At 36.9% G+C, this 22561-nt stretch overlaps 2 protein-coding genes across 10 annotated transcripts in view; one reads left to right on the top strand and one right to left on the bottom strand.

The window, feature by feature from the left end:
* PHC3 (polyhomeotic homolog 3) overlaps positions 1–13734 on the top strand; it is an 84280-nt gene extending 70546 nt beyond the window's left edge. For 3 of the 5 annotated variants that reach the window (XM_070373412.1, XM_070373390.1, XM_005891722.2), the window contains one exon: positions 5104–13734. In XM_070373412.1, the coding sequence (XP_070229513.1) occupies positions 5104–5258 (155 nt within the window). In that variant the 3' untranslated portion in view covers positions 5259–13734. Of the gene's footprint in view, positions 1–3466; positions 3597–5103 lie in introns of all 5 variants that reach the window. The other 2 variants (XR_011464737.1, XR_011464738.1) reach the window with 2 other exon arrangements.
* A 769-nt stretch (positions 13735–14503) lies between these two features.
* GPR160 (G protein-coupled receptor 160) overlaps positions 14504–22561 on the bottom strand; it is a 70006-nt gene continuing 61948 nt past the window's right edge. For 3 of the 5 annotated variants that reach the window (XM_070373426.1, XM_070373436.1, XM_070373442.1), the window contains 2 exons: positions 21652–21767; positions 14504–15891 (listed from right to left, as the gene is read on the bottom strand). In XM_070373426.1, coding sequence (XP_070229527.1) covers positions 14813–15826 — 1014 coding nt within the window. In that variant the 5' untranslated portion in view covers positions 15827–15891; positions 21652–21767 and the 3' untranslated portion in view covers positions 14504–14812. Of the gene's footprint in view, positions 15892–16404; positions 16604–21651; positions 21768–22561 lie in introns of all 5 variants that reach the window. The other 2 variants (XM_070373448.1, XM_070373454.1) reach the window with 2 other exon arrangements.

A 22561-nucleotide genomic window follows, 5' to 3' on the forward strand; every position in this document is an offset into this window, starting at 1 on the left:
TATTTCCTAATTTAACCTTTTTTAAATGAAATAACACCAAATTTTTTTTTACATTTTTGAAAGCTAATCAAGACCTTTTAGAGTGTGATAAAATTTTGGTTTCTTTAAAAAAACAAAAAAAAACCAAAATGTTGTTTCTTTTAAAGGAGGCTGCATTCTTTGATTCTTTGCAAAAAGTTTAAGACATCAAGAACACTTCTGAAATTAAGTAGACAACTGAAATTCAGTTATGATATTCTATTCCAATATTGAGGGTTACTTTCTTATTTATATTTCCTGCTCTCTCATTTGGTATTCTTTCCATCAGCTTAAGTCATTATGTTCTTTTATCTTTACTAAACAATAATCTTTTATATCCACTTTCTCTACTGGGCTGGGTACTGAAGACCACCTTTGCCAATGATTGACCCACACTGCCTCTGTATGTTGAGACAGTATGTATTTTTTTAATCAGCAAATCTTTTATCATTCACTTTAACTTAATGAATATGGAAAGTAAGATTTTTAAAAACCTTTGTTCCATTTTGGGTTTTTGGTGAATCATACCATTTCTCTTGAAATAAGCTTTCCAGAAAAATACATCCCCTTAAAACTTGTCCACAGACTTACTAAAACTAATCCACCTATAATTGGTAATCAATCTTTCTATGAAGGTGACCACTGTCTCAGAAGCAGACATAGCTAAATTGTTGAGTGAAGAAAATATATTCAGAAGTATTCTTTTTTTTTTTTAATCTGTTAGCCATTTTACCTTACACAGATGGTTCCTGACTTGTGATGGATAGACTTAATGAACTTTCGATTTTATGATGGCACAAAAGTGATATACGTAAAGTAGAAAGTGTGCTTCAGATTTTGGATTTTGATCTTTTGCTGGTGATACAAAGCATGATACTCTCCACAAATTGGGCAGGACAGCTCCGTCAGCCGTGCTGTCATGAGGGTAAATAGCTGACACAGCCATGCTTGACTCATGCACTCATTCTGTTTTTTACTTTCAGTACAATATTCAACAAATTACATGAGATATTCAACACTTTATTATAAAATAGGCTTTATATGTTAGGTAACTTTGCCCTACTTACAGTAGGCTATTCTTAATGTTCTGAGGATGGTTAAAGTAGGCTAAGCTAGGCTATGAGGTTTGGAAGTTTAGGTGTATTAAATGCATTTTTGACTTGATGTTTTCAGCTTTCAATGGTTTTATCAGGATGTCAAGTTTGAGGGAGATAAATATACAGAACTCTGGAGTTTTATTGAATTATTTTTTAATGGCTTATTTTAGGAATGTGAAATAAGCTTTTTTTTCTACTAAACAAGATATGGTCACTTTTAAAGAAAGATGAAATTGTTTAAAGAAGGGATACATTTTTCATGGGAAGATTTTTAAGCATGCACCTAGGAAAACTTAGGTGTGATTCAAGTGCTGACCATGTGCGTTTAGAATCTGCTTTAAAAAGCTGATGTATTAGAGAATGGTGAGTCTTCACAGGGTATGGCTTTAATAGTTAATGAAATAAATTTTAAGTTTTATACCAGTCTAGGTATCTTTAGAATTAACATTGGAACTGTCATCTTTAGACAGTCTCAGTCTTCCAAATGGGATATATGAGCTGTTTGTTAGCCTGATTTCTCATTTGGAGGGGGAAATATTTCTTTTCCTTTGGGGAGGAGGAAAGTAGTTGGCCAAACAGATAACAAATAACAGCTGCTGCTGATTGTTCTATCACTTCATATACTTTTTTTAGGGCTAGTTTTCTAATTTTCCCCCAGCATCTGTTTGCCACAAGGCTACTCTTGGCTGCTTTATTAGGACGAAGGCTAACTTTTTTGTTTTGTTCTTCCTTCACTGAACGGAAAAAAATTATTTCTTATATCTTGAGATGCTTGCCTTACTAAGTTCAAGACAATTTTGTTGCCAGCCTTTTAGAGAAAATTACATATAAGGCAGACCCAGACTGTTTTATAATTTAGAATTTCTTGGTATTAAGAGTGTGCTGAATATAACTACTTTTTTTTTACTGATTAAATGGGAGTATTTCTAAACTGTTTTGATAGGCTGAGTAACAAGCTTATTTGTGTGATGCGTTCATCTTCTTTCTCAAAGTTTTTCTCTGAATAATGCCTGTGGCTTAAGGTAAATCTCAGCCAGAAAAGGCCGTTACTGTCATTTCTCTATGTTCATCTGGCCTTTGTAAATCCTTTTGAGCCTCTTTCAGCTCATACAGGGCTGTATTTTCTTTTTTACCCTGCGCTCTTCTCATGGAATGAATAAACTTGTAAATTTTGTAATCTCTTGCATTTTTGTTTCTTTCCAGTTGAGGCTAGGTTTCCCTCTTTCATCAGGGCACCTGTGTTTATTCCTAGAGTTTTCTCTTCTTGTTGTATGTCATCTTATGAACCATCTTGGTGGGACCATATTAGAGCTGGTATGCAGACAAGTCTCAGAGCTGTTACCAGAGTAAAATACTATCTTCTTCTAAATGTTTGTACATTAAAAAGTTCTCTATAGGAAAGGTTCTTTGTACTCTCCATTTACTGCATTTATCTTCTTTAACTCTTCCTTGATACAGTGAACTGCGTTTTGCAAAGATCACTTTAGTCTATTTGTTGGTCTGTGAATCTGCAGTAGGTTTAGTTTCCATGTAGGTGTAAAAAGTAGGTATTGTTTAAAAACATGACTATGTACTATAGTTTCATAATATTGATATTGGGGCTCGTTCGTTCTGTAGTGTTGAGTGCAGGTGATAGCCTTTCATCATCCTTACCGTGGTTAATTTTTGTGTGGGGTGTTTTTGTTTTAAGGTTAGCTGCAAATGTGAATGGGCACTTGTGAGGTTTCTTTGGGACCCATGTCTGTGCAGAGGTCCATCCCATCCTGGTCTGCTTCTGGTGATGTGAAGTCAGCTCAGCTGACTGCTGGCTGCAGTCGGGATATGTTCTGTAATGTCCCTGGAGCACCAGCTGTTCTACAGATGTAGATTCTAAATATGTCAGAAATTCATAGAATTTTAGCTCAGTATACCTTGGGCATCTAGATTTTTAAAAAAAATCATCTTTCTCTAGTTTTAGGAAGCATATTTGCCTCTGCCTCCCCTTTTTAAAATCACTTTATTTTTTCATGTCTATACTAATGTATAAACACCCTTTTTTTGTGGTTGGCTTAAGAAAGTTGTGATATAAAATTCTGAAGATCATTCCTGTTTTGATCATGCTGTTTCCCCACATTTTGTTCTTTATTATTTTGCTAACACATATTTTGTCTACCTACAAGAAGACATTTGAAGAGGGATCTGATAATACTGAGGAACAAGAACATACTTTGAATTTCTTCATGGAGAACTCCTTGTTTCTATTCCCAAATGTAGCTCTTATGGTCCTCATTACTTCTCACTGCTTCTCTTTTCTGAATCTAAGTAAGTCCTACCCTGTCTTTCTCTTCTTTTCTTTCCTGTGTTCTTGTAAGACTGAAGAGAGAAGAACATTAGTTCTTTCATAAAAAGAAGGATGAAGTCACAACTAGATGCAAGATTAGTCAGTTTTGTCTGCTCAGTTTTGAGAGCTACCTCTGGGAAAAGAAAAGGGGCTTTTCTATGGTGAGTAATCTCATTTTAACTATTTAGTTTCTTTTATATGGTAAATAGCCAAAACCATAAAAATTCTGTGGAGGGTACTTTTGAAATAACAATTTTTAAAAATCTGAGAAATTATTAAAATAGAGGAATTGAAAAGCTGACTGCCACATAGGAGACAGGCAGGTTACTTAACAGTCAGCAGAGAAGTTGGGAAAGAGATAAGCAAGAGAGAAGCTGGCCACACAGCTGAATACAGGGGGAAAAAATTCTGCATGACTCTTAGAGATGGCTCGATTCTGTTTTTGTTCATTATTCATTCAGTCCTTCACTTAGCCAAAAATACATGTGTTTAGCACCTGCGATGTTTTGTGTTTGGTACTGGGGTTATAGGGATTACATTATTATCTTACATAAACAAGAGGAAAGTAGAAAGAATAATGACTGCAACAAAGTCATATCCAAAGGTGTAATGTAACCACTGTCATTGTGCATTATCTTTTTCTTTGTGTTTTCCCTTAGAATGCCGATTTGAAGAAAAGAGACTTTAAGCTCTTAGTTTTTTTATTCTTAAATTCACTTTCATAATTTTGTCTTTTATAAGGAAGGTTCCACATTTTTGTATTCTCTCCTCTCATGGGTCCTTAATTCATTACTTTGCCTGCAGGTTTCTTTACCCTTAGTGGGGAAGTTCATTAGCTGTGCAAAATGTGGTGGATAATAAAAACATTCGAGGGTCAAGTAGTGTTCACACTGTTTCTTGTTCTAAAGCACCCAGTTTATGCTGAAAGGTAAAATATTGGTTATTCGTCAAGAGATTAGCCCAGCAAGCTCAAAATTTCGTTAAGAATTTGTTTTCTTACCAGAAGTGGAGATGAGTCCAATGATGTTAAGATTTGAAGTTGAAATTACAAGTTGAGTATTGTAATACATTTCAACAGTAGATTGATACTGTAATTTTGATGGATTGGTTCTATGCTGAGTGAATAATAAAAATGTTTCAGATGTGCCTGGCAGTCAAAGGTTGTAAATCAGAATAAAACTACCAATGAAAATGAAAGTGGTACTTGAGATAACGTTTCTAAATTAAGTGGCAAAACAGTACGCTTTATTCTTTTGTACCTGTATGTGAAGGATATCTGAGACAAAGAATGTTACAAGGTGTTATGAGTAGTTAACCCAGGCTTGGGTTTGTGCGTGCCTTCAGCTGACAGCTTGTCCTTTATGAAGGTGTGTTATGTCTGGACTGAATGAGCTGTGCATTTAACTTCTTACTAATTATTTCTGCAGTATTATTTTTAAGACAGGAATTCCAAGTAAATTGCTTTACCTAGATTTTGAATTCTTAATTTTTTTTAGAATGCCAAGAAGTACTGCCTTCTTCCAGAGTGAGCCCACGACTGCCATCAGTAAATTTCATTTGTTTCTCAGCCTGTGTTAAGTCACCCAGGGTGACTTAACTGTGACTGTTAGCAGTGATGTCTGATTGTTGTGTATTAATTCTAACATCCTTCCTCTGATGAAATTCTAGGCTGCCAGGATATCGCAGATGAGTTCAGAGCACAGGAGATTGATGGACAGGCTCTTCTCTTGCTCAAAGAAGACCATCTCATGAGTGCAATGAATATCAAGCTAGGCCCAGCCCTAAAGATCTGTGCACGCATCAACTCTCTGAAGGAATCTTAACAGGATCATGAGGCTTTGAGATAACAGCAATTGTATTCTTAAACAAACTTGTAAGGGTAAAGGCTCAAGTTGGCCTAAAATATTATCACTTACTGTGGCAGATAGCCAAGCACATTGGGATCTCTGCATCAAAGGCTGACATTTGTACAGATACAATAATTCATTATACATTTTCATAATTAGCTAACATGGGTGAATTAATTTTACAGGTTACACACAACATTGAAAGACTTGTTACAGAGGGTCATGATATTTTTCAAAGTGTTTTACTAGATAATTTTTTAAAGGTGATGTTTATCATTAATATAAAAATCCTTTTTGAAAGTAATTTAATAATTTACATTTCTCCTCTTTTGATTTGGTTTTCTTATATACATTTTTCTACCCTATAAGTTTTCTATAGGTTGTCATGAGAGATATAATTTAGGAGTAATTAAGGAATAATTTTGGAGTCCAGTGACTGGAATTGTATGCAATGAGATATCAGTGTATGTTTAAAAAAAACATGTCTGTTAAACAGTTGCTTTATCTATAAAAAGAATTGCATTCTAGCATGAATAATACTGATCTGGAAGTTAGATTTGGTTTCTCTTCCAAACTTGACCAGATATTTGGTGTGACTGAGGAAGTTCGTTTTCCTCTTAGTTTTTGTTCATTTAGAGCAGTGGTTCTAAATGGAGGTCAGTTTTGTTCCCCAGGGGACATCTGACAATGTCAAGGGACATTTTGGTTGTCATAGCCTAGGGGTTGTCGGGGGGAGGGTTGCTATTCGTATCTGGCATGTGGAGGACAGGGATGTCACTAAATATCCTACAGATGCACAGGACAGCCCTCTACAGCAGAGAGTTATTGGTCCAAAATGTCCGTAGTGCCAGGGTTGAGAAACCGTAATGAAGGAGTGATTAATGTTGGGCTTTTTCACCCAGAGGGATATTTTTTGGGGGAAAAAAAGATGGGATGTAATAAGGAATACATTGTATAATGGAAATATTTCAGATAGCATTAATATTCTGCTGGAATATTGTTCCCAGCTTTATGCATTCTAGTAAAAGGGGGGGAATCCATTAAGTTGGCATATAAAATGAGGACTAGCATACCAATAATTTGCCTCTCAGAACTGATTCATAATAATCATCTTTCGTGTCTCTGCCCTGACGAAGGCATAACCTGATTGCGCCTTAAGAGCCAGGGCTCGGCCTTTGCTGGCAGGGCGCTGGTTGGTGGTGGCTGTGTGGCTGGTCTTCGGATTTTTCTAGTGTTGAACAAGGTGGATCTAGCTAGAATGCACATTCCTTTTTCCTTGACTAAATCCTTGTATGCTTCCTGCAAAGCACTCTTGGATAAATTGAGTCTAATTTTGTATGTACATGTTTTAGGGAAAAAATCTTTAAAGCAAAACTTTTCATTGAACAATTAGTGTTGCGTTAGTTATGGCACTAAAAGTTGTTGTGGGAGCCCTGTAAGCTATATATAGTCCTGGACATCAAAAACATTTGACTCTTTTATCATCTTCTCTTTACCATGCAATGGAAATGTTTTAGTAATTGAAGGAACATACACAGATATTTGGCAGAAGTTCAGTTAAGTGAGGAAGAGTCCATGGGTTTCAGTCATTGTCACTGATCTTTTCAGAAAGATTGTGTTATGCTATTAGAAGACTAAAGATGTCATTAAAGACATCACAGATATTTATCTTTTGGCTTTGTGTACATTAGAGAATGTTGATTATTTTTATACAAAAATACAGCGGGTAATTTTTTTAACCTTTAGATGCCTCTTGTTTGAATGTATGCTTTGTGGGATTCTTTTGTGTAGTAATGTTTTTTTTAAAAAAAAAAAAGATGTTTACTGATAGTTACGTGTAGGATTAGAATATGTAATATAGTATAAGGCTCATGTTCCAGACCTACAATAGCTTGTAATGTATGTCACATATTTCTTTTATATCACATTTTTAATTACTGGATTAAAGTTTCAAGGAAAGGTAGGTACTCTACAGTCAGTTTTCATTTATTAGCAGTTAATCTTTATGACAAGAGTTGTCATATGGTTTGACTTTTCCCCTCAGCTTGCAATTTCAGGACACAAGTAAAGGCTAAGCGTTAGTAGGAGCCGGTCCACTGTATGAGGGCTGAAGGGCACAAAGGAAACTGTCTCTTGGAAGTACAACTTTGTCATAGACGATCCATGGACAGTTCACACAAAATTGATTCTTTGGGGATAGACTCCTCTAGCAGTAATGATCACCTCCCATGACTATATTATCGATATATAACCTGCATTACAGGTTCTCCTGTTCACTTGCTCTGCTGATCCCAGTCATCACGTGCCTACCCAGAGCCCCTGTGCCTCACACCGTGCTAGGTGTCCAAGAACACTTACGAGGGGGCTTCCATTGGAGAGCACCTTATAATCCTAAATCTTACGATAATAAAAACAGTCCAGATCTTCTGTTGTCCCCACTTAAAACATACTTAAAAAATACACTTGCTTTTTTTCCAATTTATTTTAGAAATGGCTCATTGGCTTTTAAGTAGTAGCTTTACCATTGACACAGCTGTTTCTTTCTGGATGATTTAATCATGTGGATTCTAAAATTTCAGTTATATATTTAATGGATATAGATGATAACACTGGATGCCCACCTCCCTCCTAAGCTCTAAGCACAGTTTTAGTATGAAATAGGTGGGGTGAGTGCTGTTATTCTCATTTTCCTTCATATTACTACCTGTTTCAGGATTTTGATTAAGAGGGAATGATAAGCAGAAAGGGGACATGGGAAGTTCTTCTTACTTTTGCTACCTAAGTTTGCATTTTCTGAAGGAAATCCCTACAAGTCTGAAATTTTACTTGCGTTAAGCCATGTGCGCTTAAGAAAGTAAACAGCTGGTTTGTAAAAATTGTTTCTTACATGCTGCGTGTTTTCCTCAAGCCTTATGTGGGCATGTGTCTTACACAGTGGTGCAGCCTTGATAAGATCAGTATGAGAGTGCTGTGCCACATCCTGTCGCTTTCTAAGGGGCTGGTTATTTCCCCATCATGGTACTTTTAATTTGCTGGGGCATTCTCTAAACAGACCCTTCTAAAGTTGCAGTTTAAGGGCTGTCCCCTCTGAACAGAGAATGTGGAGTAGGCGGAAAGCGATGTCAGTGATGGGGCTTGAGGACAGGAGAAGCAGACAGGAGACCTGCCACGTTTAGTTTATCCACCTTAACACTGAACACATCTCTGTACTTTTGAAGTTAATACTAATTTTACCTAGTTTTAAATAGATTTAAACAAAAAAAATTTTTTAGGTAGCCCACTTAAATTTTTTTTACATAGCTAATTTCCCCATATGCAGCATGATGTTATAGTCAGACGTGTATTCAGATACCAGTCTTGGATTGAAATCTGTCCTAGTGCCTCATGTCACCTGACTTGTTCAGCTAAATATTACGAAGACCCATTGTTTGCATTTGCAAGGTTTGGGTACCACCATGGCATAAAGTGTGGTAGTGAGGCAGTGCATAGATTGTGTGTGGTTTCAGGCTGTGTTTACATGTGTGTAAAGAATTTTGGAAAGAAGAAACCAGTACAAATGCATGAAAGATGCTGTCTTCACAGCCGTATCACGTGGAAGAAATCCCCAGCTGGACGCACTGTTAGAACATTTCAAAAATGTATTTTCAGCTAGAACAGCTTGGTTATATTTTGTGGTTTGAAGATCCTCCCCCTCATTGAATGGCAAGAACTCATGCTGCCTCTGAGCAACGGGCATTGAGGAACACTATTGCCTAATAGGATGAAAGGGCCTCGTTCCCCCTTGCCTCCTCAAGCCCAAAGGAGACTGATAACTTTCTTTGCCTGCGAAGCCCTACAGACAACTCTGTGGTAGGGTTAATTTCGGGGAGGAACTAACTGGGGCAGGAATTTCTAATACCTAGCACTCACTCATGTCTTGAGCAGCCTCTGCCAGTGGAAGCTGGCCACTCTGCACAGTGTGCTCTCAGAGGTTTCCTGCACACTACTGCTGGGCCCTGGGGAAGGTTTTCTAGGGGAGATGACAGGGAAGTGGGGAAGAGACAAACAGGAAGAAAAGCATTCCAGACCCAAGAGGATAATTCACTTAACTGAGTGAGGTGGTAGTGTATAGATTTGGCCATTTGTAGTTCAAATAAATTGTAATGGTTGGGTTCCATTTATTGCAGTAAACAGGATACGGGGTGCTTTTTTTCCCTTAATGTCAAGATTTACCTGCAATCAAAGTCATTCTTTTACTCTCCTGGTCAAATGACCCTGCCCTTAGGAGCACATTAATAGTTCCAGTGATACATAAATCGGTGATTTTTGACTTCTGAGAAAGGTTAACAGCTGGTATAGTTGGGAAAAGTATTTGTCAAGAACTCAAAGGTTTTATGAGTTATCAGAAGTATATAGAGGAGAGAATATCCATGGATAGTATTTTGTTAGGTTTGTGTCTTGGTCTAAGAATTGGATGACTAGAGCTGTAGGGTTCTGTTTTCTTAGTGTGGATTTCAGTAACTACAAGCCTACCTCTTTCTTTGATGCACAGCAGTGTGGTTCTTGAAAAAACTGTTTAATCTACTTTCATCAAAATTGGTATTTCCGAATCTATTTAGAGCATTTGATTTTTATCTAACAGTTGTGATTCAATTAAATAAGCACAAATGCAGTATTAGGGAAAGTAAATATGCAATCTTATTAAAACTTAATTTCAACCTATAAGCTGTACACTTTAAAAAGATTCTTTAGGAAGATAATTCCTTTTTTGTTAGAAGTTCAAAAAATGTATCATATAGTTTTACTCATAGCACTAATATAAGCCATTTCTTCAGTAAAAAATGTTGAAAATTATATTATCTTCTTTGGAAAATTCCTAAATTTTTAAGAAGTTTTAGAAGTTTTTACATTATTATTTTTCAGAGCTTATTTAATCTATTTTAAAATACTACTATGATAGTTGTTTTTGAAAGTTGTAGAGCACTAGTACAAATCATCATCATCATATTCCCCAGCAGATCGTGTGGCTTTCTGAACTTGCATTTTAGTATACTTGCGTGAAAAGGGAGACCTGCCCTCCTCCTCAGATCTGAAGCCCAGCTTCTCTAATAAAAGCTCTCCCATTCTACTCTGACACACACCTCTTAAAGTGCCGTGTTCATGGAAGCTTTGGGAAATGCTTTCCACAGTTTCATTTTTTTCCTTTGAACAGCTTGTGAACATTTAACTTGACTTATTAAAGGTGACTATTTCAGCCTCCGACATTAGGGAAGAAGTACATTAAAACATTTTTCTCTACTGAAAAGTATAGTTGCTGTCAGTGCTATTGGTGGCATCAGTATGAATCCATGAAAGAAAACCTGTGCCAGGGTTTTAAAATATTTTAAAAAGTAATGAATGAAATTTAATTTGGACGAAAGAAATCTATATAAATTTAAAACACTTATTATGCTAACATGGTACAGTTTTAAATATGAGTAATAAAAGGAAGTCCTCTTAGACCACCTATTTAAATTGACGCCAATAATCTTAAGGATTGATAGTAGTTGTCATTTATTGACTTAAAAGTTATAGTTTAGGGACTATTATCAGTGTTAAATCCTTGAATTTTGTGGAGCTTTAATGGATGGAGGTGAAAAAGTTGATTATAAGAGTGATGAGGAATGGTAGTGAAATGAACATCAACCTATTTTAGAAAAGGAACTTTAGTCTTGCCTCAAGCAAACCAGGTGTATTCATTACTAAAATCTTTTCTAATATTTATGTTAAAACCATAATTTTAGATAGTACTAAATAATTACTTCATTAGCAAATAATAGGTGGACATAATCATTAAATGAACATGGTAAGTGAAGATAAAATACTGGCTGGGAGACTGGAGTTTTACTTCTAGTTCTTAAATTAGCTGTGTGATATCTTAGGCCATTACTAAGCTTATAACCTGTTCCCTCTTCTGAATATTCAGTACGGAGCCTGTACTACTCAAAAGGTTGATTTTGTTTAAATCATCTTTAAGCTGTATAAACTATGATTCCAGACCACATAGTGGGGTATTTTCAAAAGTTGCTCCTACTTATTTCTCTCTTAATTTCTTTTTTTAATGGTTTGTTTCACACTTAAGAGCTTTGACTAAAAAATATTTATTTATTATGATCCATTTCCTGGGACACCCACAGTCTTTGTTCTCCTTAGGATTAAGGTAGAAAATTCACATAGATGAGCTAATGAGATTTTTCTAAAAGCTTGCTAAATCACTAAACACATCTAAATACTGCCATTCACTTATCCATTCACTTAGCAAACCATTGGAACATCTACTGTGTAGTGTGCAGCGTGTGGTTGGTATACCTGACTGAAGGAACCAGTAATAACAAAATCCTCTCGCCCTCGGTTTTGATTGTGGCATAAACATGTAATTATTACTTAATGCAGTGAATATAAACCTGGAGCTGATTTATGCATTGGGTAAAGGATTAAGCTAGATGATATCCAAGGGGTCTGACTGAATCATATCACAATTCCTATAACACATTTTGCATACTAATCCATGTACCTGATTAGGTTATAAAATTAAAGGTACTTAATACTAGGATTTACATTTTGAAACTATTTTAACAGCCCATATTTCTCAATTATTTTGACACTTGAGTCTATTCCAGAGGTGCTGATATGCAGGGTGTGTGACAGAACAATTACAAGGAAAGCTGGTGCTGGCTTACTATATACACTTTGTACTACGAAAGCTTTACACCCAGTACTGACTGCAGTAACTTCTGGAAACTGAAAAATCTCGAAGGAGCTTGCTGAACAGGTTTAGTTTTTGTGTTTCTTTTTAAAGCAAGAAATACTACATAAAATTCTACAATTATCACAAATATCTACTTTTTAGAAAGCACACATCTTTTACATAGTAAAAGGGTTTCCTTTAACATGCAGAACCTGTAAACAATCAACAGTTCTGTGCTTGGAGCTTGAATTTACAAGTATTTGGGGAGCAAACATAGAATGGGAGGATTGATTTAATTGGGTAGAAATTTCCTTGCCACCAGAGGATTCTGAGTTATGGTGTAATTTCCTGTTTGACACAACTTTATATGTGTGTCATATATATGCAAAATGAAAGATGCAAAATGAAAAAAGATTAAAAAAACCTTTCTGTATCATAGTTACAGCTTTTTAAAGCAGGAAAATGTCCAAATAAGTGTTAAGAATAGAATCTGTAATAAAGTGTTTGTAAATAGGAACACTAACATCCAAGTAACCAGATAGTCTGGGTTTTTTCCATGGTACTGGTTAAAACTTTTAAAGTATTTTAGTTTACCTAGTTTTTCAAATATTTTTGCTGTTAAAATATTACATAAATATTTTTTGTATGTGTATTCTAAATTTTAAAAAACCAGTTTGAGTGTGCAAAGATGGTAATAATTTAATACATTTAATTTCCAAGACATTTAACTAGATTCTCAATCACCTCTTTCAAAAGCATGTTTTTTTTCCATAGGAAAAAGAAGTCAAAGTAAGCTCTCAAAATTATCCTCAAAGTAAGGGGTGAGCTTGTGATGAAGGTTGGAGTTGTAGACAGCAGTGTGCAGAACGGAGGCTGACATGGGTGTTGGGCATTTCAAGCCTCTTTGTTGAATTAGTCCTTTTTGTCTTCTTGCTTGTTGAAAGCATGCTTTTTGCTGTTGATTTAACAAAGGCAGATTGTGATAAATTTTTTTAAAAAAACTTTATTTTTGATGCTTCAAGCACATGTTAACTGATTTTTTAAATTCCTCCTTTTGGTTCCTCCCATTGTCCTAAAATAGGATTTCCATATTTTAAAACCTCAAACACTGATCCATGCAGAATGAACAAAAAGCATCAACAAGGGGAAAGAAAACTTTTTATCTTTATAAAAAACAAATGTTAAGATTATATATAGATGTATTCTTTATGTTGGATATTGTACTAGAGTCCTCCTCACAGGAAATAGTTCTAGAACTCTTAGCATTAGCATTCCTAGATTGGTGTCTGTAGCTACCAGTTTTAAAATGTATAACCTGAAAATGAAGTTAATTTTGCATTATAAGAGCACACCATGATCTATGTAAAAAGCTTGTCCATTTGGTGTATTTTTTTAAAAGAGAAAGCACTTTCATATTAACAGTAGCATGTGTATGAATTTTAGATTTTCATATTTGTTGTGTCTGTATTCAGTGAAGTAAAATTGAACATTCAGATGTTTGTTGATGGCAACATTAACTGTTAAATTAAAGCACCTTATACTCTGCTGCTTAAACTTGCTTGTAATTGCACCTTTGTTAACCTGCACATTTTCACATAGAATATTGTTGTAACATTGCTTCATGTGGGTCTGGATGGAAGGTTAGTGGGCCTACAGGATCATTTATTTATATTGTTTATATTACAATAATATATTGTAGACCAGTTGTAAGTTCATTTCTTTACAAATAAAAGCTTCTTCCATTTGGCTGGTCTATTGAATAATTTTTTTTTTTTTTTAAGGTTGTGAAGAATGGGGCATCTTGTAAACCAACAGCTTAACAAGGGGCTAGAAACAGTACATTTTCCAGATTTAAAATTTGCAGAGAGTTTTAAGTCTTTACTAATTAATTAGTAAAATAGTTTTAAATATCTCAGTCCCATGTATGGTCAGTTAGAAAGCCATACATTAAGAAGGAAAGGAACACAGAAGCAGCATATTTAGACATTGACAAATTAGATGGCGTCTTTGTAATTTCCGATTACTCTGCCATTCCGATTGCTTCACTTCAGTAGTTCTCACGCAAGAACTTGCCCGAGGTAAGTATGGCAATTTCTGGAGACACTGATTGTGATGACTGGGGAAGGAGGTTCTACTGGCATCTGGTGGATGGAAGGCAGAGGTGCTCCGGAACATCCTATATAGTACATGGGGCAGCTCCCACAACAAAGGATTATCCAACATCAACAGTGCTACGGATAAATTCTACTTTCACACTGTGGTATATTGCCAATGTGACTACAGGTTGCCATGCAGATTCTATGACAGATCTAAGTTACAACTGAAAACAAATCTGGTATGTCATGGAAAAGACCCAGTCACCACTCTCAATTCTTTATGGTGAGCAACAAAAACTCTGCTCTTAGGAATATTTGCATTAAGAACAGATGTATTTTTAAAAATTAGCTAAATTTAAATTGAGCGAATCCTTATGTTAATATTTAAACTAAAGAAAACAATCTTGACTTTCTTGCTCTGAGTTTAATAAAAATGTTTATTTAAATCTGAAAAGTTGGCAGAAGAATCTCAGATTTACATAACAGTTTGTATCCAGTAGTTTTCTGGGTAACACAAACATGAGTATGGCCAACAGGTATAAATATGTTTTTGGAAGTATTTTGTTAAAAAGAAAACTAATAAATATAGCCCCCAAAAGACACATTCTGAAAAGGTATGAAAGTTTGGGGTCGGGGGAGAGCTTCAGTTAACTATATGTCCCAAGGCCTCATTCTTTCCTGTTTGTAAAATTATTAGTCTTGTAGCTGTAAGTTTTAGTTTTAACATATCAACAAATTATTACTGATATAGGCTTTTCAATTTGCTCAAAATTATGAAGTATAAGTGGAATGAAGCAGCATTTCCAGTTGACAAATGGATCCACAGGTAATGCCATGTCTCTAAAGTTAAGTTTGTGACAATTAAACCAAAACATTGTAGCAATGAGAAAACTATTGACAAAGTACAACCATGGAATGTTCATTTCAATGTAAGCTGGAATCTGTACTTCAAGTAAAAGGATAATTACTTGAAGTAGTACAAATGGTAACCAGGTACCAAGAAAACAGATAATCAACTTGGGCAAGAGTGTTTTCTTAGAGTTCACGGTATAAGAGTGTGATGAAAAGGGAAAATACAGGATAGTCTCATTCATGTAGGAAGTTATCCTAACAGCCTGTACCAAGGTAATGACTTCTGACCAAGAGATTATAAAACCCATAAGTAAAATTGTCACCATGGAAAATGACAGCCAGTAACTCTGAGCACCAATATAGAAAGGACATTGATGAGAATAAACATTCTGTGCCTTCAGGCTTTGGTAGATAGCTGGATCTCCCAAAACATAAGTAAGGACAGAAATCCAAATTAAAATAATTGTAAAGAAATAACATACTTTTTGACACTTAAATGGAAGCTTGGTCGCTTTAGAGAAATTCAGGTAATAATCTATACAAGCTATCAGGAAAACTGGATAATGCAAAAAACTGTAAGTAAAAGAAATAATTTGAATAAATAGACAGATGTGGTATTTAGTAAACCTAATGCCTAAAAGCACAAAATCCCTGAAATAAGATATAATGGAAACATTGACCAAAAGCAGAAGATCAGTAAATGCTAGTGAAATGCAAAAATATTCCAAAAAATTTTGATGGGTGTTTTTCCTTGTCATTCCTAATGTGAGGATATTTAACAGTATTTTCCCAAGTATAATCAAGAGTAACAGACAGTTACCATCTAGAAGCTGATGTGTTTGATGCAGTTGGTACTGAAAAGAGCAGTTCTCTGAATTAAGAGCACTCATTTTTTGAGTTAAATTTCAAAGGCCTGCTGCTACAATCAAACAGTGCTTCACTGGATTTTCCATCCCTGCAAAGAAAAGTGAAAAGAAAACCTTGATGTCATCTTGCTGTTATCACTACTGTAAAACTACAAAGTAAGCACCTCAAAAATCTACTTTAATCCAGTCACTTCCCTAAATAATTAACCTTATATTTCTCACACTTACAGAACACTTATACAGAATATGATCAAGAAGAATTCATGCATATACTCTGGTCATTCTTTTGAGATGCACATAGTCAGAACTCACATTTATAACCAAACTGCTTTATTAGTTATTTTTTTAGGATAAATTTCTTGAATGTCCTTCTCTTCCTGATTTCAATTTAAATTGTTTAAATTCAAGATATTTTTTAAAAGCTAGATAAACACTTTATTTACCAGAGCCAAAATACAGGCTTCAAAGAGCAGCCTGATCAGAATACTCAGAACAATCACTGATGGCTGTGGACTCATTCCCACCCTGACTCTAGACATCACCTGGTTTTGTTTTTCTGCCCATGAAATTTAGACGATACTCATGAGGCCCCTTTAGTATACCTGTTTTCAAAGCTTTTTAGCTGCAGGATCATCATGTAAATACATCTCCAAAGCTCAAAGATATAAAACAGATGGTTCAGGTGAAAATCATGAGAATATTGGTAAAGGAAAGATTTATCTTCTGGAATGTGACCTGTTAAGTGTGGCACCTAGAGAGATGAAAGAAGATAGGGAAGGAGCAGGGACCAAGTAGGGTTGCCTGAAAAACATTAAGAATTGCTTAATGGAACAGGAGTGGAGCTGCATAATTTTTTATCCTGCATTTCACTTAAGTAAACCTCCTGTTGAAATTTATCATGGTATTTTTTTTTAACATGTAACATTCACAAGGCATAACATTTAATGTGTAGAAAATATAGAGTGAAAACTAAGTCTTCCTATCCCAAGAAACATTTTTAATGGCTGCATAATAGCCCATCATAAGGAGGTATCACTTTTAGCCTGTCCCTAATTGTTGACATTCATGAGTAAGTTTTTTGTTACCGTTGGGGCTGGGTTTTTTTTTTTCCTTGCTGTTATACACAGTGGTGGAAGTCTTACAGAAACAACTTTGGGTCAACTGTGCGTTTTGTCTTTAGGATGTTTCTTGAATTTCCTTCTTTCTCTTCCATCCTTTCCTGATTTCTTCCTCTTTGAACTTCCTCTTTCATCATTGCTTTTTCCTGCTTATAAAGCTGTTCAAACTCCATTCCTGTTCCTTTGCACTTACCTAGCAATTCTTCATGATTTTTAAAGATATTATACATGTACAGAAAAAGTGAAAAGGTACACATCAAGTTATTAATACGGTATTCCACTTACAGGTTTTTCTGAATTTCTCAAACTTTAAGGAAAAAAAAAAAAACAAGGGAGTATTAAGTCTAAGAAGTAAAAAAAAAAAAATATTGCCTAGAAACAGGTAACACAATTTCAAGGAAGCTATGAGGATCCTGTCTGAGGGTAAAGAAAAGAAATTGGTAAGGGAGAGGGTTGGTCACCAGTTCTGTTGACAAAATCAACTGTAATTTGACAGTGTCTCTCTTAGTTGAGAAGAGAATTCAACTCTTCTCAACTAGGCCAACTTCTAAGCTTTTATATTTGTCTTTACATTACCCAGTCTTAGCAAGAATATTGCTAAGTTGGTTTAGCCAGAATCTCTCCCTCTCTATGTCTGATCAGGTTCCTCAGCCTCACCATCCTTCAGGTGATGTCTAACCACCTTGACCTGCCTTCGGCAAGAATTCTGATAAGTCAGTTTAACCAGAATCCCCCCTCACCACTGATGTTTTCCTTGGTAATAGTCCATTCACAGACCCCTACCTTCTTCCTTGGCTGTAAATTCCCACTTCTATTGCATTTGAGCTTGAGTCCAGTCTCCACATTACCCTCCACACCCGACTGCAAAATCCCAGTATTGTGGGGCCCATGCCTATTGCAATGGTCTTAAAGTCTGCCTCACTGTTATTTAACAAGGATCATGAATAATTTTGTCTTTAACGTACTCTCATGGATATAAATCTACCTTGTCATTCAGTGCAGTTTAGTCGCTCAGTCGTGTCCGACTCTGCGACCCCATGAATCGCAGCACACCAGGCTTCCCTGTCCATCACCAAGTCCCGGAGTTCACTCAGACTCATGTCCATCGAGTCAGTGATGCCATCCAGCCATCTCATCCTCTGTTGTCCCCTTCTCCTCTTGCCCCCAATCCCTCCCAGCATCAGTCTTTTCCAATGAGTCAACTCTTCGCATGAGGTGGCCAAAGTACTGGAGTTTCAGCTTTAGCATCATTCCCTCCAAAGAAATCCCAGGGCTGATCTCCTTCAGAATGGACTGGTTGGATCTCCTTGCAGTCCAAGGGACTCTCAAGAGTCTTCTCCAACACCACAGGTCAAAAGCATCAATTCTTTGACGCTCAGCCTTCCTCACAGTCCAACTCTCACATCCATACATGACCACAGGAAAAACCATAGCCTTGATTAGATGGACCTTTGTTGGCAAAGTAATGTCTCTGCTTTTGAATATGCTGTCTACGTTGGTCATAACTTTCCTTCCAAGGAGTAAGCGTCTTTTAATTTCATGGCTGTAATCTCCATCTGCAATGATTTTGGAGCCCCAAAAAAATAAAGTCTGAAACTGTTTCCACTGTTTCCCCATCTATTTCCCATGAAATAGAATGATGGGACCAGATGCCATGATCTTCGTTTTCTGAATGTTGAGCTTTAAGCCAACTTTTTCACTCTCCACTTTACTTTCATCAAGAGGCTTTTTAGTTCCTCTTCACTTTCTGCCATAAGGGTGGTGTCATCTGCATATCTGAGGTTATTGATATTTCTCCCCGCAGTCTTGATTCCAGCTTGTGCTTCTTCCAGCCCAGCGTTTCTCATGATGTACTCTGCATATAAGTTAAATAAGCAGGGTGACAATATACAGCCTTGACGTACTCCTTTTCCTATTTGGAACCAGTCTGTTGTTCCATGTCCAGTTCTGTTGCTTCCTGACCTGCATATAGATTTCTCAAGAGGCAGATCAGGTGGTCTGGTATTTCCATCTCTTTCAGAATTTTCCACAGTTTATTGTGATCCACACAGTCAAAGGCTTTGGCATAGTCAATAAAGCAGAAATAGATGTTTTTCTGGAACTCTTGCTTTTTCCATGATCCAGCGGATGTTGGCATTTGATCTCTGGTTCCTCTGCCTTTTCTAAAACCAGCTTGAACATCAGGAAGTTCACGGTTCACATATTGCTGAAGCCTGGCTTGGAGAATTTTGAGCATGACTTTACCAGCGTGTGAGATGAGTGCAATTGTGCGGTAGTTTGAGCATTCTTTGGGATTGCCTTTCTTTGGGATTGGAATGAAAACTGACCTTTTCCAGTCCTGTGGCCACTGCTGAGTTTTCCAAATTTGCTGGCATATTGAGTGCAGCACTTTCACAGCATCATCTTTCAGGATTTGAAATAGCTCAACTGGAATTCCATCACCTCCACTAGCTTTGTTCGTAGTACAGTCAACAAAAACAGGACCGGGAGCTGACTGTGGCTCAGATCATGAACTCCTTATTACCAAATTCAGACTTAAATTGAAGAAAGTAGGGAATATCACTAGACCATTCAGGTATGACCTAAATCAAATCCCTTATGATTATACAGTAGAAGTGAGAAATAGATTTAAGGGCCTAGATCTGATAGATAGAGTGCCTGATGAACTATGGAATGAACTTCGTGACACTGTACAGGAGACAGGGATCAAGACCATCCCCATGGAAAAGAAATGCAAAAAAGCAAAATGGCTGTCTGGGGAGGCCTTACAAATAGCTGTGAAAAGAAGAGAAGCAAAAAGCAAAGGAGAAAAGGAAAGATACAAACATCTGAATGCAGAGTTCCAAAGAATAGCAAGAAGAGATAAGAAAGCCTTCCTCAGCGATCAATGCAAAGAAATAGAGGAAAACAACAGAATGGGAAAGACTAGAGATCTCTTCAAGAAAATTAGAGATACCAAGGGAACATTTCATGCAAAGATGGGCTCGATGAAGGACAGAAATGGTATGGACCTAACAGAAGCAGAAGATATTAAGAAGAGGTGGCAAGAATACACAGAAGAACTGAACAAAAAAGATCTTCACGACCCAGATAATCACAATGGTGTGATCACTGACCTAGAGCCAGACATCCTGGAATGTGAAGTCCAGTGGGCCTTAGAAAGCATCACGTTGTCATTAAGGCACACAAATAATGTACCTATTTACACACACATCTATATATGTAAAGATAACTATAAAAATCATCCAGTACCTATTTCCATAACTATATGTTATAAAATGAAAGTGTGAAGTTGCTCAGTCGTGTCTGACTCTTCGCGAACCCATAGACTGCAGCCTACCAGGCTCCTCCGCCCATGAGATTTTCCAGGCAAGAGTGCTGGAGTGGGTTGCCATTTCCTTCTCCAATGCATGAAAGTGAAAAGTGAAAGTGAAGTCGCTCAGTCGTGTCCAACCCTCAGTGACCCCATGGACTGCAGCCTACCAGGCTCCTCCATCCATGGGATTTTCCAGGCAAGAGTACTGGAGTGGGGTGCCACTGCCTTCTCTAATATGTTATGAAAGAACAAATCAAACAAGTTCTGGGTGTATGCTCAATTTTTTTAAACTATACTCAAAATACACTATAAACTTTACCCTCTCAAAAAAGTTCCATTCCAGATTTGATACACCAGGGCACAGAATCATGGCTACCACCCTGACGAATGCTACTGGCTTTGGGTAAGGAAACCTGGGTGGAATGATAAGACCATATGAACTCCTCCTTGTGCCAAGGAAAGAACTGGCTTAATTTTAAATAGCAGATGTTGGGAATGGGGGAGGGGAAGGGAAATGGTATGGGTTCATAAAGACCTACTTTTAAAAGGTATGTTTAGGATTAAAAGAAAGAATCATCAGTATAAAATGACTGTATCCTTTAAAACTCCTACCCAAAACTCAGAAAGTATGGCTAAGGAATCGTGTTTAAGTAGGAAACATCCAAGGACTGCTTGCCAAGTTTCCACTTCACCACTGACTCTCTGAGGGGAGCTGCTTGAGAAAGACAGGTCCCCACAGCAGGGAAGTAACCCTGAGTGTCTCCCAGGGGCGAAGGAGGGTCAGAGAAGAGGAAGGGGTGGGGCAGCCCCAGCCAAGGAGTCACAGATCAGGAATCTCTTCAAAAGAAGACTGGAAGAGAGAAGACAAGTTTAAAATGGCGTATGTAAGAGAATCACAGAGCTGTAAGAAACTTCAGAGGCAAGAAAAACAAGACCCAGGGAAGACAAGCAATTTAGGCAATTTTTATTACTTTTTAGCAGTCAAAGGGAAGTATGTTGGAAAATGACGTGGAAACCAAAACTTTCTTAGGTGAAAATGTTACACCCCACGTCCTCCAGACACCACTGAAAGTATTTTAAATTGCAGTATTTTGTTGGACAAAAGTCCTTTGATAGGTTACCTGTCCCCAGTATTCCCTTGACTACTAGGATTCAGATTTATTGAGATACGATCCTTTCCTGCATGACGTTTTAGACTACTTATGAATCAAGTCATGCTCTTATACAACTTAGGAAGTTAATGTGCAAGTCCTTTTCAAGGCATCTTTGGGCTTGCTGTGTGATCTGGCCAGTTTAGAAGTATTAGCAGCCTAGGCCTGAGAGAAACAAAACATTATTTCTTTTCACTGACCCAATCTCTGCTTTCCCACGTATTAATACAACCCAACGAATTCTTAATGACACACTATACTTACTCTGCTTCCTCCAATAGGCCCTTCTTGGCTGATGATCTTCCTATTTTACTTCAGTTTCACTGCCTTTAATTATCTTATTTTTTGTTCCTGGCACACCAAAACGCCATGCAAATAAGCTGTGGTGAAAGAAAACAAAAATAACCATGATTAATAGCCATCTAAATAATTGCAGCTCAGTGCAACTGCCTCCAGATCTCTGCTTAGAAAAACTATTTGTGAGATTAGAGCAAGTAACTAATTGTTTATAATCTTTTTTCCAGCAAAAGGAAGAAAAGAGATACTTAGATTATGTGTGTGTGTGTGTGTGTGTGCACATGTGTTCAGTTTTTTTTTAATGTTTTTAAAAATTATTTTAATTGGAGGCTAATTACTTTACAATATTGTAGTAGTTTTTGCCATAGATTAATGTGAATCAGCCATGGGTGGACATGTGTCCCCCATCCTGAACACCCCTCTACCTCCCTCCCCATCCCATCCCTCAGGGTTGTCCCAGTGCACTGGCTTTGAGTGCCCTGTTTCATGCATCGAACCTGGACTGGCGATCTATTTCACATATGGTAATATACATCTTTCAATGCTATTCTCTCAAATCATCCCACCCTCACCTTCTCCCAGAGTCCAAAAGTCTGTTCTTTATATCTGTGTCTCTTTTGCTGTCTTGCATATAGGGTCATCGTTACTATCTTTCTAAATTCCATATGTATGCATTAATGTACCATATTGGTGTTTTTCTTTCTGCATGTCCAACTCTTTGAGACACCATGGACTGTAGCCTGCCAGGCTCCTCTGTCCATGGGATTCTCCAAGCAAGAATACTGGAGTGGGTTACCATTTCCTCCTCCAGGGGATCTTCCTGGCCTAGGAATTGAACCTGAGTCTCTTGGGTCTCCTGCACTGGCAGGCGGGTTCT

This window comes from Bos mutus, chromosome 1 (assembly GCF_027580195.1).
Source record: "Bos mutus isolate GX-2022 chromosome 1, NWIPB_WYAK_1.1, whole genome shotgun sequence".
Taxonomy (NCBI): domain Eukaryota; kingdom Metazoa; phylum Chordata; class Mammalia; order Artiodactyla; family Bovidae; genus Bos; species Bos mutus.